The 20,866-nt window shown below is 40.1% G+C and overlaps 1 protein-coding gene across 1 annotated transcript; it reads right to left on the reverse strand.

The window, feature by feature from the left end:
- Positions 1-1,104: 1,104 nt before the first annotated feature.
- LOC135492993 (gelsolin-like protein 1) lies at positions 1,105-19,184 on the reverse strand. Its single transcript, XM_064779743.1, has 12 exons — positions 19,100-19,184; positions 17,264-17,343; positions 14,227-14,306; positions 13,208-13,282; positions 11,046-11,245; positions 9,846-9,954; positions 7,940-8,050; positions 6,966-7,046; positions 6,366-6,448; positions 5,541-5,616; positions 3,949-4,050; positions 1,105-2,861 (listed from the first exon to the last, which is right to left on the reverse strand). Exons 1-12 carry the CDS (start codon positions 19,111-19,113, stop codon positions 2,772-2,774), a joined length of 1,101 nt encoding a protein of 366 aa, XP_064635813.1. The 5' UTR covers positions 19,114-19,184; the 3' UTR covers positions 1,105-2,771.
- Positions 19,185-20,866: the final 1,682 nt, after the last annotated feature.

A 20,866-nucleotide genomic window follows, 5' to 3' on the forward strand; every position in this document is an offset into this window, starting at 1 on the left:
TCGTAAATATTGTCTTATTTTTCAAGATGAGAGTATGTTGATGATAGAAAAACGTAAACCAATGACAGACCAGTATTTCTTAAACCTTGCAAGTGTTTTGGGGTCCTTGGAACTCCTTATATTTATCAATGAAACCTTATTCCCGCCTAAGGTTTTGACCGGGCCGTCCAAAACTCCCCATTTTTTGGCGGGCCCTTCCCTTTAAGCCAAGTGCTTGTGATCATATCCGCCTATTCTGGTGTACATACAGCACATGCAAAAATATTCACAAATTATGCCGATGTCGTAGAAATAAGCACAATTTGTACCCTGAATTAGGCATAGGACTGTAAAAACACAGTTTTCTCTATTTATTCAGGAGAGCCTCACCTATACAAACCTATAACAGATGTGTTAAATTTATTATCTAGAAATATCTACATGTACCAAAAAAATCCATGTCGAGTGCCATAAAACAGGAGTTATTCGCCGTTGAATCGGCCTGAGTTTTCGAATTTGTTACAGTCATCTGCTAGCGCTGTGGTAACCATAGTTGACAGAGACTTGCTGACACTTTCCGAATCCCAACACAGTCGTTGAAGGCACAAAAAACGGTTCCTTGACGAGACCGGTAACGGATCGAGCTGGTCTCGTTGTGGGTTAGAACTTGGGACCTCTGGACCTGATTTTTATCGTCTAATCCTTTATGTCACGAATTCATTGTTACGAATGGCATGTGTACTTTCCAGTGCTTCTTTTTATGTGAAAAAAATTGGCACAAGGGCGTATTTTTGCACCATTCGTGCCATTTTCAGTTTCAAAGCGACCTTAAGAAATTACCTCTTGGCAAAATAGACAAAAGTATCTTCCAAAGACGGGTTGACCAAACTACTTTTAGCTTCAGAATTTGGCAACGCCAACAGGTTCTTTCGGTTCTTGCCCGATTTGAAAAAAAAACACTTCAAATTGTTTGTGGATATTGATGCTGAACCTTTTTCTTCCAAATTCGAGGTTTCAATATTTCTCTCCTTGCTGTCCCAAACACTTGCACTTCGAATTTCTCCAGGGTAATTGATTTATGTTAAAGAGAATGACGAAGACAACACGTGATATTGATTATGGGATCGTTTTGGCCAGGAAATATGAAATACTTTTATTTACAAAGTAGAGGAAGAGCAGGAGTGCATGTAACACCACATAAACATAGGATGAAACCCTAGGTACATATGAGAATAAATATGTCACATGTAATAATAAAGATTGGGTTAAGGTCACGTGAACCTGTAATAGCACGAACAACCATTCAAAACGATCAATAAGGTTTACGACACCATAAGCTCAGTGCTAATAAGGATGAATGGGTTGAACACTTCTTCTAAACTACTGTAATAAGGTAACGACTACCCCGATCATTTACTGTGAACATATATAGGAACGTATTCATGGATTTGCCAGACTCGTGAATAAATTTCGTCATAAATACTGTTCCGCCGAGAATGACAACTTTTTGTTCATGACGACATCAGTTTTAGGGCATCAGGTGGTCTTCCCGTCTTTGAAAGCGGATACCGTGAATCAGGCCTTGGAACCCGTTGGCTCCATCGCAAACAAATACTGGCAATTTTGTTAAGAGACATTCGACGATAAATGACCTTTTTCATATTGACCATAATATGACCAGATACAGTTTTCTTTTTGATAAGTCGAGATAGCGTGATAAACAGTCGGTCAAAACACGGAAAACCTTTGAAATCGTCAGTCACTGCTGGATCTCGGTCGGGAATGCGAAACTAATTTCTCTAATCCATGATGTCATGAATAAATAACCATGATGGTATCCGATAACGGGGAACGGAACGAGAACCGTTTGCGGTAATACTGCGTTGTTCTTCCCTCATGATATTTTCTTTAACTGTGACACGCACACACAGAGCTTTCAATAGAGAGTAATTATATACCTATCAAGGCTTGTTGCTTATTATGTTATATGTTTGTTACGGTGATATGCCTTTAAGGAGCTAACATGGTAAGCGAGTGGGGTCCTAGTGCATCTAAAACATCGTAGTTCTCACATCACATTTAACAAGTCTACAAAAAATGTAACGTTCTAATGTTACATGTATATATAATATGATCACAAGATTCTAATATATGCAATACCTATCCACTTCTTTCGAACATGTTTACATCAGAAATCGGTAGACATATCGCTGTGACATTTTCTGCCCGCATAAAAACAACACGAGATTACACGAAGAGTATATGACTGAAGCCACCCAATTGTTGGTTGCAAGATGAAAATAATATGAAAATATTTCCAAATCTTTGACCTCATCCCAGTTCCAGTATTTCCCTAAACTGCATAATTCGTGGTTGACGATTAGAACCGTGTCTGACACTAGACAACAGCAGTGACCATCTGCGTTTGTTGACAGATTTCAGTGAGTTCGTTCCGCTTGAATTCTAGTGTTAAAACAGACCTGTCTTCTTCTCTCGCTATGTAACATATTTGGAATTAATGCAGGGTAAAGAAAGCGATAACATATAAAAGTTAGTGATTATCAGCTCTATTTTTTGGTAATGTTGAGTTACAAAAATCGCAAGTTATAGCCGTCACCGTATGTGTGCAGGCAAACAATTACTTAAGCACAGTCAATTCAACCGAACTTGATAAGTGTTTAAAAAAAACATTATCACGGCTAAAAGTACATGTAACAAGTAAGTTATACTTTGGCTTTATTATATGGTTACTAGATCTTGTTCACTTCACGATAAAGATGCAAGTGCATCAATTAAAAGCTTTCTTTGAATGCCTGATCTTCCTTTCCTTCTGATACGACAGATATCGGGTTGTAGGGGTGGTCAGTTTTGTTGAGATAATTCTGAAACGAATAAAAAACAACAACCGAAGATTAGGTTTGAATACATCTGATGAATCATGCCCATATTTTGAAACAATCACACACGTGTATGTACACACCAGAATGCTTATGCAACCAGTTAATTTGCCGACATCTGTACATGTAGCAACTCAAACATTTTCCTCAACTAGACCCTCCGATGAAGGTAACACTCGGAGGACTACTGGACGGTAGTTCTTCACAACATACAATTTTCGTTGTGGGTCGACCATGATACTTTCAAGTTTAGGGGATCTGAAGTCTTGGGGGTCATTTTGGATCTTTTTGGCCCGTGAATCAACTTCCAGCCGTGAACGGTCAATTTTACCCCGGAGGCCATATCATTTCGGGTACTGAACTGAAGCTAAGATATTGGAAAAAAAAACATCCATGCTGGTGACTGTGGCCATGTATCAGAAATTCAAATATTTTTTTGTATACAGCTCAAGTCTAGCGCAGACCAGACAACTCTCGAGGTCTGCTGACGCCACTCGGCGACCTTGGTCAACCATGTCAGTTAAACTGATGAAGTTCATAGTGTATGAACGAAATATTCACTCCGAAATCATCTATAACGTTCATAAAATCATCCTCACCAAGGAGATGAATCATTTTGATCCATACTCTTCTTCTTCTTCATCTTATGGCGACTAGACAATATGTATCTCGCTACGAAACGAGGTATTCTGTTGATTTCCAAAGGTGGTTTATTGCTCTAACATAAATATAATTGCGATTTCCTTTCCATCCAGTTCAACTGAGAACTAAATATTTTGCCCTGATTGACAAACACTCTGCTTACGTCGTTTGTAATAACTTGTGGGTCGGGAAAATAAAAATGCAGTTATGCCCAATGCCCTACTGCAGTTATCACGCATGCACATTTGCTGAAACTTGGTATTTAGAGTTTTTGTATATTTACCCAGCTTACAATTCGGAGTATATATTACGCAATTGTAAGTTTTCAAATTTAACATATTTTTCTAACGATCTGCGCATACCGTCAACGATACTAATCGAGGGCAGGAAAACGTCCTCTTTGAGGTTCTCACAAACTGCATATACTTACTGACGCATAAGTTAATCCGTTTCTCCGCTCGTCTATGGAGGCCCCAGAACCAACCCAGCAATAACAGTGGTCTTCCAAATCGATGATGTAAATATCATCACTCTGCAAACAGAAGATACGAAACATCAGTCATCGAACTCTAGTTGTAAAAAGACAAGAATTTACGCTACCACTTGTTGCACTTGAGCACGTCTTGGCAACTGTGCCGCTGAAATAACTCGTATCCCACGTTTGCGTATTGAATCGTTCAGCATATGCGCCAAGCAGACGCGCATATTAGGTCTTAAGTGTGTTGAAATGAATGATACGACATATCCTGTCTCCGATCTCGATGGCCTAGTAGTTTAGGCGTCCGCCTCGTGAACGGAAGGTCGAAGGTTCAAGGCACGCTGGTAACCTCTTTCCGATGCGGCCGGTCGGTTAGCCGCCAGCTAGTTGAATGTAGGGTACAAACTGCCTTCTCGCCAGGCGCCTGGCATTAGAGATAAGAGTTTGGAAGTAAAGAGTGTCTCATAAGCCAAAAGCTACTGGTCCTTTCATTAGGGGCGATACTATAATAAACTAACTTTAGTTTTTTATACTGTATCTGAGAACTGGCTGGAGGAGTATTGTATACATACAAAAGATATCAGCTCTATCGTATTACATGTCTTATCCGTTCGTTGAACAGGGGGAGAATGAACTTTTCCAAACTGTTGCTACATCAAACATTTTTTTCATTCCTGACAAAACAATTTTCTCAAATTACCGCCCAGTAAAATGTGAATCAGAATGTATTTGCCAGACATTTGGCACAAATGTGTTTACGACGTTTACGACGCCGAGAGTTTTTTTCACCTGATATTATCGATTTCTCGCCAGGTGGGAATCAATATGTGCATTCCGTGATGCTGTCTTTCTAGGTGAATGTACAGTGTTATGCAGTCATGATGACTTGTGCAATATAAATAAAATCGGCGAGGATCAATCACCGCTGTGTCGCGCTCGTAAGATAATTCAATCCTTTACCACCCCGGAAATTAATCATCAAGCTATTGTAAACCAGACAGTGTCGCATTCGTCCAAATAGAAAAAAGTGGTACAAACTGATTTTTTCCATTTCATGGGTCAATCATTGATAAGAGTTGTTGGCACAGTCCAAAAACGATGTCACGTTGCAGAACATAATGTTACGCGAATTTAGCGCGGTACTCCTTTAATTTTGAAAACCAGAAGATCTGAAGATAAGCTCCACGTCCGGCATCTATTAACCAGTCTATGCGAACAATAAAATCAATCGCCTGTGGCTTTAGGATGATTTGGGCTCGATCACATTATGCCCAAGGGCACGATATATTGAACTGTAATATGCACTAGCACTGAATATTTCTATAACATACATGTATTTTCAACCTGTTCATCAATGTAGGTGTATTCCGTCATTTTCCTTCTTTCAAGGAAGGTTTCGATTGGAACGGGACCCAAGAGTTCCAAATTCGATGGGACACAGGCGAGGTGATCGAGTGTCTCCCGATCACGTCCTTTAAAAAACCCATGAAAAGTACTATTCATCCAGGTTTATTTTCAGCTGACAAAAGAGGAAAATTACTTACGCTTAACTTGTCTTTAGATACATCACTCCCGCTCGCTTTTTCTTCCAGGTCTAGCGGACCGTCCGCATCGGAGACGCTAAATACAAAAAAGTAAAATGACACAATTGACTCGTGAATACACGGCGACTGGGAAAGGACATCACATTCTCCACCAATGGGTTCATCTCGTTCCACCAGAGTTCATCTCGTATTTCCGAAATAAAATTTCATGTTAAAAAATAGATCATGCGATGTATTTTCCCAGCCACCGTACGAATAATTCAGTGTAATTTTGTTAAATTGTCATATTGAACACATGCTGGTGGGTTTTAAATATACTGTGTAGACGCTATTTAGCCAGTTTCGGTGCGCCTGTTTCACATAGGCCTACTACATGTAAAATAGACCTTTTGTACAGGTGCCCTTCAACCGGCTAAATAGCGTCTACACGAAAGTATGTTTATCGAGTTTCTCGATAGTGGGTACCGTGAATCAGGCCCCGAAACCTGGTGGCTATCTGACAAAAAAGGGGTAAATGTGTGGGCCATTTCGCCGGTAAGTTACTTCTAGATTTATACTGTACATTTGATTAACCATGCGATACAGTACAAAAATTTTTACAACCGGATAGTTTTTCAATGCCGACACGGCATCAGTCGATCAGTTGCATAACATTTTCGGCTCAGTTCGGGCTTTTCCGATGGCGCGTCGATAGAACTACAGTTATAACAGTGATGACGATAGCAAGGGAAACCTAAATGTGACCCGTCACAGCAAAACCCGGCGCATGTCACTCATCTTTCTGCCGAACAATTAGTGCAACTTTCTATCATCACCGAAACTTACCAGAATAACTTGGGTACAATCTTCTCTCCCAATGGCTTCTTTTTGATCTCCCCGTCCTTCAGAACGATCAATGCGGGGTGATCCTGCTCAACCGAATAAAGAGAGAAGATCATGCCATTGAGGACAATGAGGAAACCAAATGTCTGCGAGACCGCTTTTGGAGCGCTATCGGGAGCCAATTCAAAATAGCCAAGTCAATTTAAAGGTAGGACGTCGACGACTTGGTGCTGTCCGGAGTTTTGGGAACAGCCCAGTGATTAACCGCAGTTAACTCACTGGTCCTGACCCCAAAAATGTCTACTCACGGAGTTGGCTACGTGTTTCCAAGGCTACATCTACATGCATCACCCACTGGACTGGTCATCCGCTCACCACAACCATGCTCAACATGGTAACGGCTTGCAGCTCCAGTTAGGACAAGCGAGGCGCTCATCATTAATTGGAAACATCTCACATTAATTGGTAACATCTAACATTAATTGGAAACATCTCACTAACCAATGTGTCAATATGTTAAGTTTTGGATGCACAGTGTTTAAATATCATGAATTAATAAAAATGTGTGATCCTAATGGTGTACATAGCTTTCAAAATACAAACCGATGAAGTTGAATTTTCCTCCAACGTTTCTGATTTACACTTGCCACGGGAGCTCGCTATCCGTTGGATTTCTTGGGCAGCCTGAAATTGAAATGCAATCAATAATTCAACACTTTAACACTGAAATTTCGCTACGCAACATTTGAGAACGTTGTATTTACTTTAATATAGTCATCAATAGGCATTGTTTTTATAATTTTCAGGCGATTTATGACTGCATGCGATCAAAAACAATATCACTCTCAAATTGTTCACACGGTGTGTAGTGTACTGTTCCGTTGAGGGAAGACTTCCATTGCGTTCGATTGCGCGAACGCACGCGTCTGCTTTTTACTGCAGAATGTTTGTTCTTCTTCTGGTTCATCAGTAAACTATTTCTGAACGTGTTTCATGTTTTCCAATTTTGTTTAAGCTCTTTGATTGCAGAAAAACGTGTTATTCGTTATTTTTAGTACGCGCAAGTCCTGAATTGAGCCAACAAAAGCTTTTGCTTTGCGACTTCGAATGCGCTATGCAATTACCATGATTACAAAAAAAATCACATTCATTGGAAACCTTCCTCGGAGCTATTGACTATCATGCCCTCTTAAGAATCACATACCATTATCGGTCAGAACACAATAGGGTCGGGAACTTGTTTCAGAGAGACATTTTATACATTTACACTGTTGTCAATGCGGCAACGCTTTCGGCAGTGCATGTTTCGTGATTTCAGGTCATATTGCGCCCAAACAGAGCCAGAATACCACACGTTGAAATATACATGCGATATTGCGTTATATGGTATTTTGTGGAAACCTTCACTACAACGATTTATTGTTTGAATTTTATAATTGCCAATGACTAGCCTTTGGCTTGATCTTTTAAAATTAAAAGCAGTGTTGGGAAAACACATCTCCCCAACCCACGCATTTGAAGTAATGGCCACGCCAATTGGCCGTTCCCAACCACCCTTGTAGGCAACCTTGCCTTACCTTAAACTTTTCGTCATGACTGCACTTCGATCCATTCCACTGGTAAATTTTCGAACCAAGGTCTATGAGGAAAACGTCATCGGAGGTAAGATTACCTTTCTTGAGCGAGACCTGAAAATAAATGTGCTTTTAGGAATATACTTTAGTACCAAATTCGTTGCGTTCATCATAGTAATGAGCCTGTTCGGTTGGAATTCGAAAGTTTCATTGTGTTCATCATACACGCAATGAGCCTGTTCGGTTGGAATTCGGAAGTTGGTTGTGTTCATCATACTCGCAATGAGCCTGTTCGGTTGGAATTCGAAAGTTTCATTGTGTTCATCATGCACGCAATGAGCCTGTTCGGTTGGAATTCGGAAGTTTCATTGTGTTCATCATACACGCAATTTGCCTGTTCGGTTGGAATTCGAAAGTTTCATTGTGTTCATCATGCACGCAATGAGCCTGTTGGGTTGGAATTCGGAAGTTTCATTGTGTTCATCATGCACGCAATGAGCCTGTTCGGTTGGAATTCGAAAGTTTCATTGTGTTCATCATACACGCAATGAGCCTGTTCGGTTGGAATTCGAAAGTTTCATTGTGTTCATCATGCACGCAATGAGCCTGTTCGGTTGGAATTCGGAAGTTTCATTGTGTTCATCATACACGCAATTTGCCTGTGCATTTGGAATTCGGAAGTTTCGTTGTGTTCATCATACACGCAATGAGCCTGTTCGGTTGGAATTCGGAAGTTGGTTGTGTTCATCATACACGCAATGAGCCTGTTCGGTTGGAATTCGGAAGTTTCATTGTGCTCATCATATTTGCAATGAGCCTGTTCGGTTGGAATTCGGAAGTTTCGTTGTGTTCATCATACATGCAATGAGCCTGTTCGGTTGGAATTCGGAAGTTTCGTGGTGTTCATCATACTCGCAATGAGCCTGTTCGGTTGGAATTAGGAAGTTGGTTTTGTTCATCATACTCGCAATGAGCCTGTTCGATTGGAAATCGGAAGTTTCGTTGTGTTCTTCATACACGCAATGAGCCTGGTAAGATATCATATGTTGTAGGTGTTGATATTGATATGAGCGAAACTGTACGTCATTTGCTGGCTCAGTCAGACGATAGTTGTGACGTCACATGGACAGTGGTGTTGGCGCGGGGCAAGTAATCGAACAAGTTATACAACACCTCAACAAAAGTAAATTCCCTTAAATGATTGGTGATATTTTCTCCAATTCAATTCTACATAAATTTCAGGACATTGCTTGTATGGTCGTTGGCTTAATTGGTGAAGGACAGTGTCATACCTGTTGCTTCGCCTGAATGAACCTCAATCAAACGAAATGGATCTACATGTAGTTCCAAAAATAACAAAAGCTTATCACTTTTGGTTATGTTTTTCCATGCAAATAATACATACAAATTTTGGTTGCTTTCAAGCCTATGGGACCAACTTAAACATGCAGTTTGGTGGAGTGAGTGACTGGACTTATCTGGAAGATTTGACAGTTTTCCGGAGGAGGACCGGAAAGCCATCCCACAGCTATGACTGTCGCCTCATCCACATCATGCCGAACAGGTGACGGGAAATCATCACGAGAAAAGGAGGCTGCACAAAATGCTAAAAAAAATTGAGAGTGGCTAAAATTCGTCTGAAATTGCCGAGAATAGCCTGATCTTCGTTAGAGATAAAACCTGTTGTCATATATAAAACTAGCCCTTTTTTATTTAATTCAGTCATAACAACCGGTATGACCCTGTCCTTTTTACCAATTTTGTCCAAGGCCACAGTGGAGACATCCTAAAAGTTCCATCGCATGGGATACTTAGGAAAATGACGAATCATTTTGGGGGAACTTACTTTTGTTGAGGTGTTTATATTAACGTAGCCCTGCGAAGGTTCGCTGGACAGACAGTCACCTACCTGAGTTGATTGTATTTTTCTGCCAATTTTCTGTATATGAAACAGGCGTGGCGAGTAGGCCTCTGGCAAAACGCGCCTAAATCCGGTCTCGGCACCTCCCTTGAGAAGCCTGAAATACATTAGTTAGACTTTGGGTACAAAATGCCTTTGGGGAGATGAAATTTCTGAAGAAAAAAAGATTTCATTCATCAGATGTCGCCTTTGAAATAAAAACGAATTTCAGATTCAGTTCGCATTTTTTTTACGGGGACAGGTTTTTATATCATGACCACAAGGGGCTATATTTTATAATCAATATGGCGAATGTGTATCTACTGCACTCTGCGGTGAGCGATATGAACCCCGATTATCACACAGTTGTAGAAAGAATTAGAAATATCAGATGTTTGTGAGAAGTTGAAACGTCCCCCACCCGCGAAAGAATTTAAGGTGTTTTCTAAAGTTTTGCAATGTTTTCCTCGCAACAATCCCGTAGGACTGCAGTGCGGTTCACAGTTGAGTAAAAGCTTATGCTTCGATAGTCCAACCGCAAGAATTTTCAGTCCGAGCAATTTTGTATGATAAATGTTTGAAAAACAAGATAACAATTATCATTTCTGCGAATGCAGGCAATTCTAAAATACCTGGATTTAAAACGAACCGCACTTTACAGTGAAAATACACTGTGCGAAAACGTAGCCTCGTTTTGAATTTAGCGGTTATGGTTAGGCAACCACAACCACTTGGCTTGGTGTAAAATGATGAAGCTGTCAAAAAACATTTAAAACCACATTTTTCGTTGCTATTTGAGATTAGAATAGAAATTGATCATACCTCATTTCCAATACCTCCAGGCCGGTATCAATTCCTTAAACCTTTTGGTTAATCAGAATGTGAAATTAGCATAGACGGCACCTGTGCCTCAATGCGGCACACCTCTTTCACGCTGCCTTCCATTATGGCCATCTTTCTTTTCTTTTTTCATTGCTGGTAAACCGAGTATGGACCAATTCCACATCAGCCGCCTTTCTTATAGGAGGCTGCAGGCCAGAAATCGCTGGCTCGCTTTTGTTCTCGTTTTCATTCAGCCCAATATATGCAGGCCGGACTCCGCCACAGGGCTCTATTTCCGTTTCATTTCTTCATTTCTTCAATTCTTGTTTAATTATATCACCGCAAGAACACGTTGACAACAAAAAATGAATATAGGGGAAAACGTACGTGAGGTCTTCGAAGTAAGACTTGAACAAGGCAGATTCGTTTCCTTGAACCTCGCGATGCTGGATGGGCTCATCATCGTGTAAGGTATCCAACTCGACGGTCTTGTAAGCTGCAGTGCCGTACTCGTCCTGGGTACTATATTTCCCGATCCAGAAGTGAACATGTTTTTCGAGTGAATCATCCTCGTCATTTTTCTCTTGCTGTAATCAAAAGTGGCCATTCAAATAAACGATGTTTCCAATGGCATCAAGAATACGTTAAGGGGCTTAACGAATAAAAGTTAGACAATATTGATATCGGTTTTGCACAGCTGCTGTAACAAAGCTACCCTATACGGGTCATTATAAAGTCCTGTAACATTGTGCATATCAGAAATTAACTTATATGCCAATATTCTCATGTCAGAATGATGAATGTCCGGTTACGTAGCCAACGATAGGTAACGATGTACGTCATTTAAATTCCAAACTGATGAACTGTAATATTCTAACATGAAAACTGGTTCTCAATGTTTCGTGGTAACCATGGCAAATAGTTACGGAATACGGAATAGAAGCAAAGAGACAACAAATTTAGTTTGGAAACGCCGTCTGACGGACACTTTCGCTTACTCCCACCTCAACTTCTTCAACTCAAAGTGACTGATATCTACGGTTAGATCATCTGATGTGATGATAACATTAAAGGAACACATCTTTCTTGAACACGAACTCCGCCTTTTTATTTCTATCGTATTCAAGTCACACGACGATTCTGTAGACCCCAAATGAGCAAAATCTTCACCGCCGTTTTCAGAAAATTACGGAGCTCGATCGGTCATACCAGAGTCTTTCAATAGAAACCCTTATACCAGGCGGTGAAAGCCACTGCTGGCCACAACAAACGAGCAGCAAACAAAAGACCATGTGGTCGCATATTACCACATGGTATTTTGTTAGTTGTGCCTATATTTATGTTTGTTTTGGCCAGCAGTGACTTCTTCCGACCAGTGTATAAATGACGATATATACTCGTTTACCATTAAGATTGGCCTGGTGACCTCTCTTTGTCTGGTATTAGTCCCGGATATTTATGTATGTATAAACTTATATTGAAATGCTCTGGTTAAACAGGGCATATTCCGGGTCGAAATATTATGCGTAACATAATCTATTGTTAATTGTCTTCATCCTTGTTCACAGACACCTTTCTCTCAACAAAGCGAGACCAAAGCAAATGCGAATTGAAGGTCTTATCATGTCTTGCGGGAAACGACAATCTTGAATGGTGACAGTAGCTCTTCCACTCGAGTGAAATCAGCGTGAGCTATTTAAGACCATTAAGGCCTCAATGAACAGGTCTTGACTCAATTCTTGGTGGTACACATTGTACACCGAGTCGAGTGGTCACGTGTCGTCAATGATAAACTAACCGCCGTGAAGAAATAGTTTTTCTCAAAATGCGAGGCAGATTGTTTTGTCTTATCACTTTTGTGTTTAAAGCGATCGACGATACTTAGCCGGCTGGGCGACGCCTGTACAACAGGCCAACCTTTATGTAATAGGCATATGTAAAACAGACCCGCAAAATACGGCCGAATAGCGTGACATAGTCCGTTCTTCACTGGCAATTGTTAAAAAAATCATTGCGGACATTCACCAAGATGCTTTATAACCATCCTGTACCTCAGGTTAACACTCGGCTGTAATAACCTCGACTCCCTGAGCATTCCTTTGCGTCATCCTAATTGACTATCGGGGCAACATGACGAGGCCGGTCCAATGCGTCCGGAGTGTATAATAACCCGAGCTTATAACGATGATACGACGCGTGATTTTCGCCGAGGCACGTAACGGACTGTATCAGAAATCTGTTCGTTCATGAATAATATTGTTTGGTAGTCGAGCTGGTGTGCGAAGACCAAAAGAAGAGTGTTGGAGGAGGTTAAAACCTCCTCCAACGACTCCTCTATGCGGGTCTTGTAATTGAACTTCCCCCGATAGTTATCTCAATCACCCGTAAAGATATATTATCGCAATCGATAGAAATATCAAGTCCATTGATCGGGATCTTTCAGGAATATTTTGTTTCATGTTAAAAAAAGCGGTGTCCTTTCCCAAGCACGTTTCCTTCTTCAGCTTATCAAGTTTGGATGCTGCACAAAATGCACTCAATTTACTTACGTGGTAAATAATATAAGAATCGCCGTTATAGAACTCTCCATACTGTTCCTTTGGCCACTCTGTTACTTTGAATTTCTGAAAGTAATAAGATAGCTGAATCTTGACGAAGTTCGTTTTCACCAAACACCGTGTGATGTCAGAACAACGTCTCGCAATATACACCAACTTAGACAGTCCTGTTTCTACAGAATTTTATCCGTATGAGAATCCGTGATAAGTCGGTGTTCTCAGCCTCCCTATTTGGCACATTTTTTTACGTATATTTCACTTATACTACCCTTAATCACTATAACTTCGAATTTACTGTTGTCTTCCCTCAATAAGCATGCGCCCAATCCCTCAACACCAAACAATAGGGACGCACAACCGTGGCTTTCACCCAAGGACGGAAAACAGCCGAGATCGACAAACATGCCTTACTATTATAGCTCTAAAATTGTTATTTTTTAGTCAATTTAAAAATGTAAAAGAGCTATTTGTGATAGAGATACATCTGTTGGTCAACTGCCTCGTTCCCAAAAGCAACATGGCACATTATTTTACCTGCTTTTTCATGGCAAGGACATATCCCAAGATACACAATCCCCAGGGTCATGAGGCCAATCTTGAGAAAAGTACCCCTAGAAAGGCTTCGAAATGGGGGTGCTTACGTAAAAATCATTGAGGGCTAAGAAACGTATTGCATAATCTCCTTTTACGTTCGGGTAGTCTCATACAATGTATACACTCTTTGAAATGATGTTTCTTGAATATCTTAGGGTTTTACAGCCAATACAACTATGCACTCCCTGGAGGTTTTCGGCGAAACGAAAAACATTTCTTTGTGATTTGTCAAAGACCCAAAAAAATTTTTCTTCCTCTTCATTTCTCTCAAAAATCTTTTGGTGTGAATATTTGTGTCAGCCGAATAATCTAATAAGAGTGTGGATCCGGCCAAGGTGAGACATGGATGGTGAACATCCGTGATGGAGCCGACACTGATGATCGGATAGGATGGTTCACGTGCCACAATAACTTACTACTACTCGGAAAATCACTGTCTGTGTTCCTGCGAGGTTTTCTGTTGCTTCCCAAGCCTTCTCCTGTTGAGCGGACTCTTCTGCAATGCAAGACGTGTTTAACGATGATATTGACGCGGATGATATTTCAAAACTGGATATCGCATTTACGCACAAAATCGTTCTTGCAGGTCACCGTGCCATTTATTCGCTTGACATCAATCCCGACATGCACATCCGAATAGAAAATACTCGCTGTGGTGATCTTGAAAATAATGTGCCGCCTTCCAACTTACATTTATTTTGTAACAGTCCACATAGACCCTTTCGTCATTAAAGCATTCAAGGCTTAGGTTAGCGGGTGGAGTTATTGAAGACAGGTTTAATATCCGACAGGCGGTAGAATTTTTGCCCCTTTCGATGAATGGCTTTACAGTGGGATGTTTGACGATTAGTCAATCGAAAAACAGGACAAAATCAGAGAGCCAAGACTCACTGATCCTTCAAATCACCGATTAAATGTTTTGGGCGCGTTTGTAAAAATATATGCGCGTAAAATGTCCCCGGGCGCGCTGCGCTGTTCTCTGGAAAAAACGGGTGCTTTTTTGATTGATTGAATGAATGAATGAATGAATATAAGAATTTCTATAGCGCCTGAATTAAAAGAAAAACTTAAATTCTCAGGCGCTTTACAAAGCAAAACACTCCCTGAAAAGGTGTTGTTTCAGGAGAGTTTTGAAAATGTCTATGGAACCAGCAAGCCTGATGTTGGAAGGTAGCTGGTTCCATAGAACCGGTGATGACTTGTAAAAAGAACGGTCACCAAAGGTTTTGCACTTAGTGCGAGGGACCACCAAAGTTGGAGCAATAACAGAGCGGAGATGGTAGGTGGAATGGTGCCTCAGTCTGACCATATCACACAGGTACGCAGGTGCGACTCCATGTATTGCCATATATGTAAATAAAAGCACTTTGAAAACAATCCTGTATTTAACAGGAAGCCAATGGAGTCGCATGAGAACCGGTGTGATACGATCAAACCGCGGCACCAGACACACAACGCGAGCTGCAGCATTAAGTGCACGCTGCAGTCTGGAGAGTTGATGTGTAAAACTGCCATATAGAAGGGAATTACAATAATCAATGTGAGAAGTGACAAAGGCATGAACAAGAGTGGTGGTTGACTCAGGACTGAGGAACCGTCGAATTTGGCGGATCTTATAAAGACCCAGGAAAGCCTTGGAGCAGACCCTACTAACATGGGTTTCCATAGACATGTTTTTGTCAAAGTAAACACCAAGGTTTCGTACCGATTCGACAGGTGAAATTGAGGCCTCCCCCACTCTGATTGGACCCATATCTACCTTCTGGAGCATTTGTCTAGAACCGATAAAAATGAACTCTGTCTTAAGAGACAGCGCCTCAGTTACTCGCAAAATTTGCAAAAATTAAGGGCATTAAATTTTAAGAGCAATTCACAGAAATGTGTACGGCCAACAGTCAATGCAAGCAATCAAAGAAAATTCGGGGTATGAACTGATACAATGAATTACCCTTCGGTCATGCACAGAGGCATCTTGACCCTCAAGGTATTGACATTGCCAAGGTTACATACAACGTGCGTCAAACCCTTGACGAAAAGTACATTATGCATTTATATGCAATCTATTTCAAACCGAAGTTAATCAGCTATTACTCGCTCATAAACGGCATAGTTGTACACGTCGGCTAATGGTAGCAATTAGTTAGCGTGATGCCACCGACCACCGGGCTCAGATCACTATCAACTGTTCACTGGTATCGAGGTAAAAAAGCCCTGTCATGCCGACTTTGTAAATCGTTGTTATAAAGGCCTACGCCGTTCGTTAAAACATTTGAATTTGTGATTGAATTTAAAAATGTCCAATTGCAAAAATACATGCTAAATATAAATTTCAACATTGCCGTTGTGTAGGCTGATATAAATACTATGAATACAAAGTTATTTGCATTCACAATATTAAACTGCACTACGGCATTGTGTATCAGCGGATTTCTATTTAATTGGATCACAGGTAATTACGAACGGTGTACCCTTTAACAATCGAAGTAGTCCTTCTTAAAGGGAACTGCCCGGGAAAAAAAGGGGAGTTTTGCACGGCCCGGTCAAAACCTTAGGCGGGAATAAGGTTTCATTGATGAATATAAGGAGTTTCAAGGCCCGCAAATCACATGTAAGGTTCAATAGATACTGGCCTTTCATTGGTTTACCGTTTGCGTATCATTTACATACTCTCATTTTGAAAAATATGACAATATTTACGATCACGTTATTGATTTTTGCAACATTTTCGGTAACTCGCCCCTTGCGGATCTGTAAGGTACCATTCGGATCCTTGAAAAATGCTTCGTCTCGTCGATTCGCTCGCGGATAAACGCATCAGGTTGACTGCAGCAACTTTTAATTGTTGGAGACAGAGAAGGAAGGAATATGATTATCAGTTTGATGAAAACTTTGCAAAGTTTCTTCTTGGGACTCGAAATCCATACTACTATTCTCTCCATTTTCCATTTTCTCCTCTCTCCAACTCACTACTATCGCTATTGACTGCGTAACATACACGAACATTCTTTCGCTATCATTGCTAACTTCATTTACTAGAACACTGGCCTCTTTGTAGCCGATTATGTAACCCATAGTGGAAACACCTGACAGCGCCGCCCGGCATGATCCACGTGCTACTGGCATATTTATAACTCGTAGTAAATAAGGTGGTAAAAATATGCAAATGAGATGCCGTATATGGAAACCATGACATCACTAAGCAGTTCTTATTTCTGCTACGGGTGGCACTGTTGCTTGCTTCTGGAGGCGCTATTCAACCTCTTCAACCTTTTCAATTGTTATATTCTACGAATTTTCTAACTGCTTACTGATTAACTCAATTTAAGAGTTAATTTTTACATGGCTACAAGTTGTGCAAAAAATTTACGAACTAATTAGAGCCATTTTATTGAAACCATTTCATTTTTCAGGTCTCCTTCATCAAGAGAGGGAGCTCCTGATTATGCTACCTACTTTTGACGCTCTTTTCCGTGTCGGACCCAAATAGGGCCATGTTTGAGTCTTTCCAGTCATACTTCTTTGCCTTTTGCATCCTTGAAAAGAGCAATAATGCAATGAATGTAATAAATATTGATGGCATATTCAATACAATGATAAATGGTTGAAAGAGGTGGATATGGCAAGCGGAGTGTCCAGTATTTAAAAAAACCTAGATTTATTTTTTTTAAAAACTGTTTTTTACCTAATAAACTAAGTTTATTTGGAAAAAATATAGTTTTTTTTAAAACAACCTTGTTTATTTGCTAATAAACCGAGTTTCTTTAATAAAACCAAGTTTTTTTACTTTCTTTCCTAATAAAGTAGGTTTTTTTAACAGAAACTAACATTTTATGCTAAAAAAACTGTTTTTTTACCTAAAAATCTTGTTATTTTACCACATAAAAACAACCTTGTTTATTTGCCACATAAAACCAGGTTTTATTGCAAAAAACTAAGTTGTTTTGTATAAAACCAAGTTGTTTACGTAAAAAGGTAGGTTTATTAGCCATTTGTCCAGTTATTGTTAATAATACCAAGATTCTTTTCTATAAAACTAAGTTCATTACCACTGGGTGAAAAACTTATATTTCAAGGAATAAAACCAAGTTTATTTGTTAAACTTGACATTTGTGGATAGAAACAAGGTTTATTAGGTAAAAACTTGGTTTTATTGAAGAAACTCGTTTTTTTAGGAAAAAAACAAGGTTGTTTAAAAAAACTATATTTTTTCCAAATAAACTTAGTTTATTAGGTAAAAAACTAGGTTTTTTGAATAAATCTAGGTTTTTTTAATTACTGGACACTCCGCTTGCCATAGGCGGATGGCTTTTTATAGGCAAAGAGTTCCATGTGCAGTTCGTGATCCTTCAAACACAATGGGCACTTTTTAACCATTTGAAGAATAACAACTGAAGGATTCAACCCCAAATAGCAGGACCGCTACAATAATATGTTTTAACTATCAGCAACCCATTCACTCCTGATCCAATTGGTCATGTGACCAAACTTGACTAATCCAATTGAACGTGAATTTAGATACGGATATTTTTGACACATCATACAAGATTCATGACCAGAAAAAACAGACAATAGCCACCGTGCTGAAATGTATACAATACAATTGTATTAGTAAATCCTTGATGTTCACGTATTTGAGGCACTTTCTGAGAGTGCATTTTTATGAATACATAACTTTCAAATATAGGCAGTTTTTGCTCTGAAAACCCCGCTATAATAATCCCGGTGAGTGTAGAACTGTTTGGTCAGTTGACCTAGTCAAAAACGACAGTGTTAAACCTTATCAACCAAAGACTTTACTTACATTACTTACAAGTAGAACACCATAATGTAAGCTTATAAAACTTCATTTCAGACCTCTAAATAGCTTCTGGGTCGCCTCTAAATACTAGTAAGCAGACACCACGGTTGTAAACAAGCAAAACAAACAAGGAACGCTTAGTTTTTTCAATGAGACTCGCTATCTCTAAAAGTGTAACTACTTGTTGTGATGAACTACCATGGTGATAAAGGAGACATACCGAACATGATACAAACAAACGTTTATCATGTACACTTACTTGAATGTTGGGATGACCAAAGGTGGACACAAAATCGGCTCGAATCGTGAATGTTTTGAAATGGAATGAGCTCGTGAGGAGTCGCACCCGAGGCTTTATACAAAATTGGTTATAATCCTCCTAGATCGACATAACATTTCAAGGACCTCATCCATGTCTCCATTGAAAACGAAGATATGCATGCACATGTAAACCATGGTTATACAATACAAGAACTAATGAGTTTACCAACTTGTTCAAGCCCATGCAGAGGTTCAATCGGTCGGGGTAGGCCTATGCCATACCAGTCCATCCTGCAGGGGCTATAATAGTCCTGGTTTTCACGGTCGATTTGGGACTTCTCGCAAATTCCTCGCAACGCCGATGTGAATGCCTATCTCATTGTTCGACCAAAGTCCAGATATGTAACCAAGTTGAATGGATGTTTCGGCAAAGTTCGGGGGCTTTGCCTAAACTACTCAGCGCTCTCTGGCGTGGTCTTTGCCCGTGAAGATCTATTGTAAAGATGGTTTGTATTCTCAATCCACAATGGTGCATTTGTATCTGGCAAATGCCAGTTGTACCATTTAACCATATATAGTGTGTAGACGCTTTTAGCCGGTAAAGGGGCCTATATTACGTGTAATTGGCCTATGTAAAACTGACGCACCAAATAAGCCAATTATGTGGGACTACACACTGGGTGATGTAAAAGTTGGTTTTGGTTTTAGTGTTGGTTGTAAGTGTCAGTTTTATTCTTAATTTCTACCCCTAAAAACCTATAGCTGTGTTCTCACTGAATCCGATCTGAAGTCGTTCTCCGTAAAACGTCCGACGGAAAACGTTTTAGCAAAAACGCACAGGCCACACTAGATTTTAAAAGCGTTCTCAAAGCGTCTTCAAAACGTTTTGAGCGGGTCACACTGAAGTCGTTTTGGTTGTAAGTTGACTGGTTGACACCTCATCCAGTATAGCAAACTCCTCATTCGCCAAAATGTTCCGTGAACCTGTCCCAGAACGTTGCAAATAAATTTGCTTTCGTTTTGTTATAATCATGCTTTAAGGCATAGTTCAGGAGTGCGCTCCCACCCCTGATCAGACATGAGCTCAGCCAGCCTGGCGTGAATACAAGTATTTCTATGAACGTTTTGCATCTGCCCCTCTTCGTCCTCGTCCCTCCACAGGCCCAGGAGGGCAAGAACTTCAATCCTGGCCCACACTTTACCTCTCCCAGCCATTTTAAGCGAAGCAAGCACAAAATAAATGAAATGTCAGACCACGCAGCATCCAGGCTTCAGAACGGAAGTAAAGTAAAAATCACTATTATTATTATACAGAATTTATATAGCGCCCTAATCAGAAAATCCGCTCTAGGGCGCTTTACAGAGATAAAACATTCATTGCACACAAATATTGAAAAAAGATAAGATATTGATAATACATGTAATGAAATGGCCAGGGCCATTGTGCTCACCTCTTGTGAAGGGGAGAGTCCACTATTAACATTTGGGGCCCTGCTGGCCAAACTGACAATCAGAAAAAGACTGCAGTTTAGTCTAAGAGTATAGGGGTACATTCGTACCAAGTTAGGGATCTGTAGCTAAAGCAGTGACAAAACGTGCCGTCATTGTAAAATGGCGGTGCCATAGGAAAACTTTGACCTCTGTGACCTTGAGAAGTAGGTCAAATCAAAAACCCACATTTATGAAATGTATCCTTGCTAGGAGTACCTACCATAAAAATGTTATGAAAATCAGACCACTATTAAACGAGCAATCAAACATTTAAACTTTGGACATTAAATTTGGCCCCCGGGTGGCCAAACTAAGAATCTTTCAAGATGCCCGCCTGGCACCCATATTGGCTATCACATTTGATAAAAAATCAAGGATTTAGTAGAGAGTACATAGATATACATCCAGATCAAATTTGGTTGCAATCCGATCATTAGTTTCGGAGTAATAGTACTGTGTTTATTTTTCAAGATGGCCGCCTGGCGGCCATATTTGATGTCCGAACG

Source organism: Lineus longissimus, chromosome 8 (assembly GCF_910592395.1).
Source record: "Lineus longissimus chromosome 8, tnLinLong1.2, whole genome shotgun sequence".
Lineage (NCBI taxonomy): Eukaryota > Metazoa > Nemertea > Pilidiophora > Heteronemertea > Lineidae > Lineus > Lineus longissimus.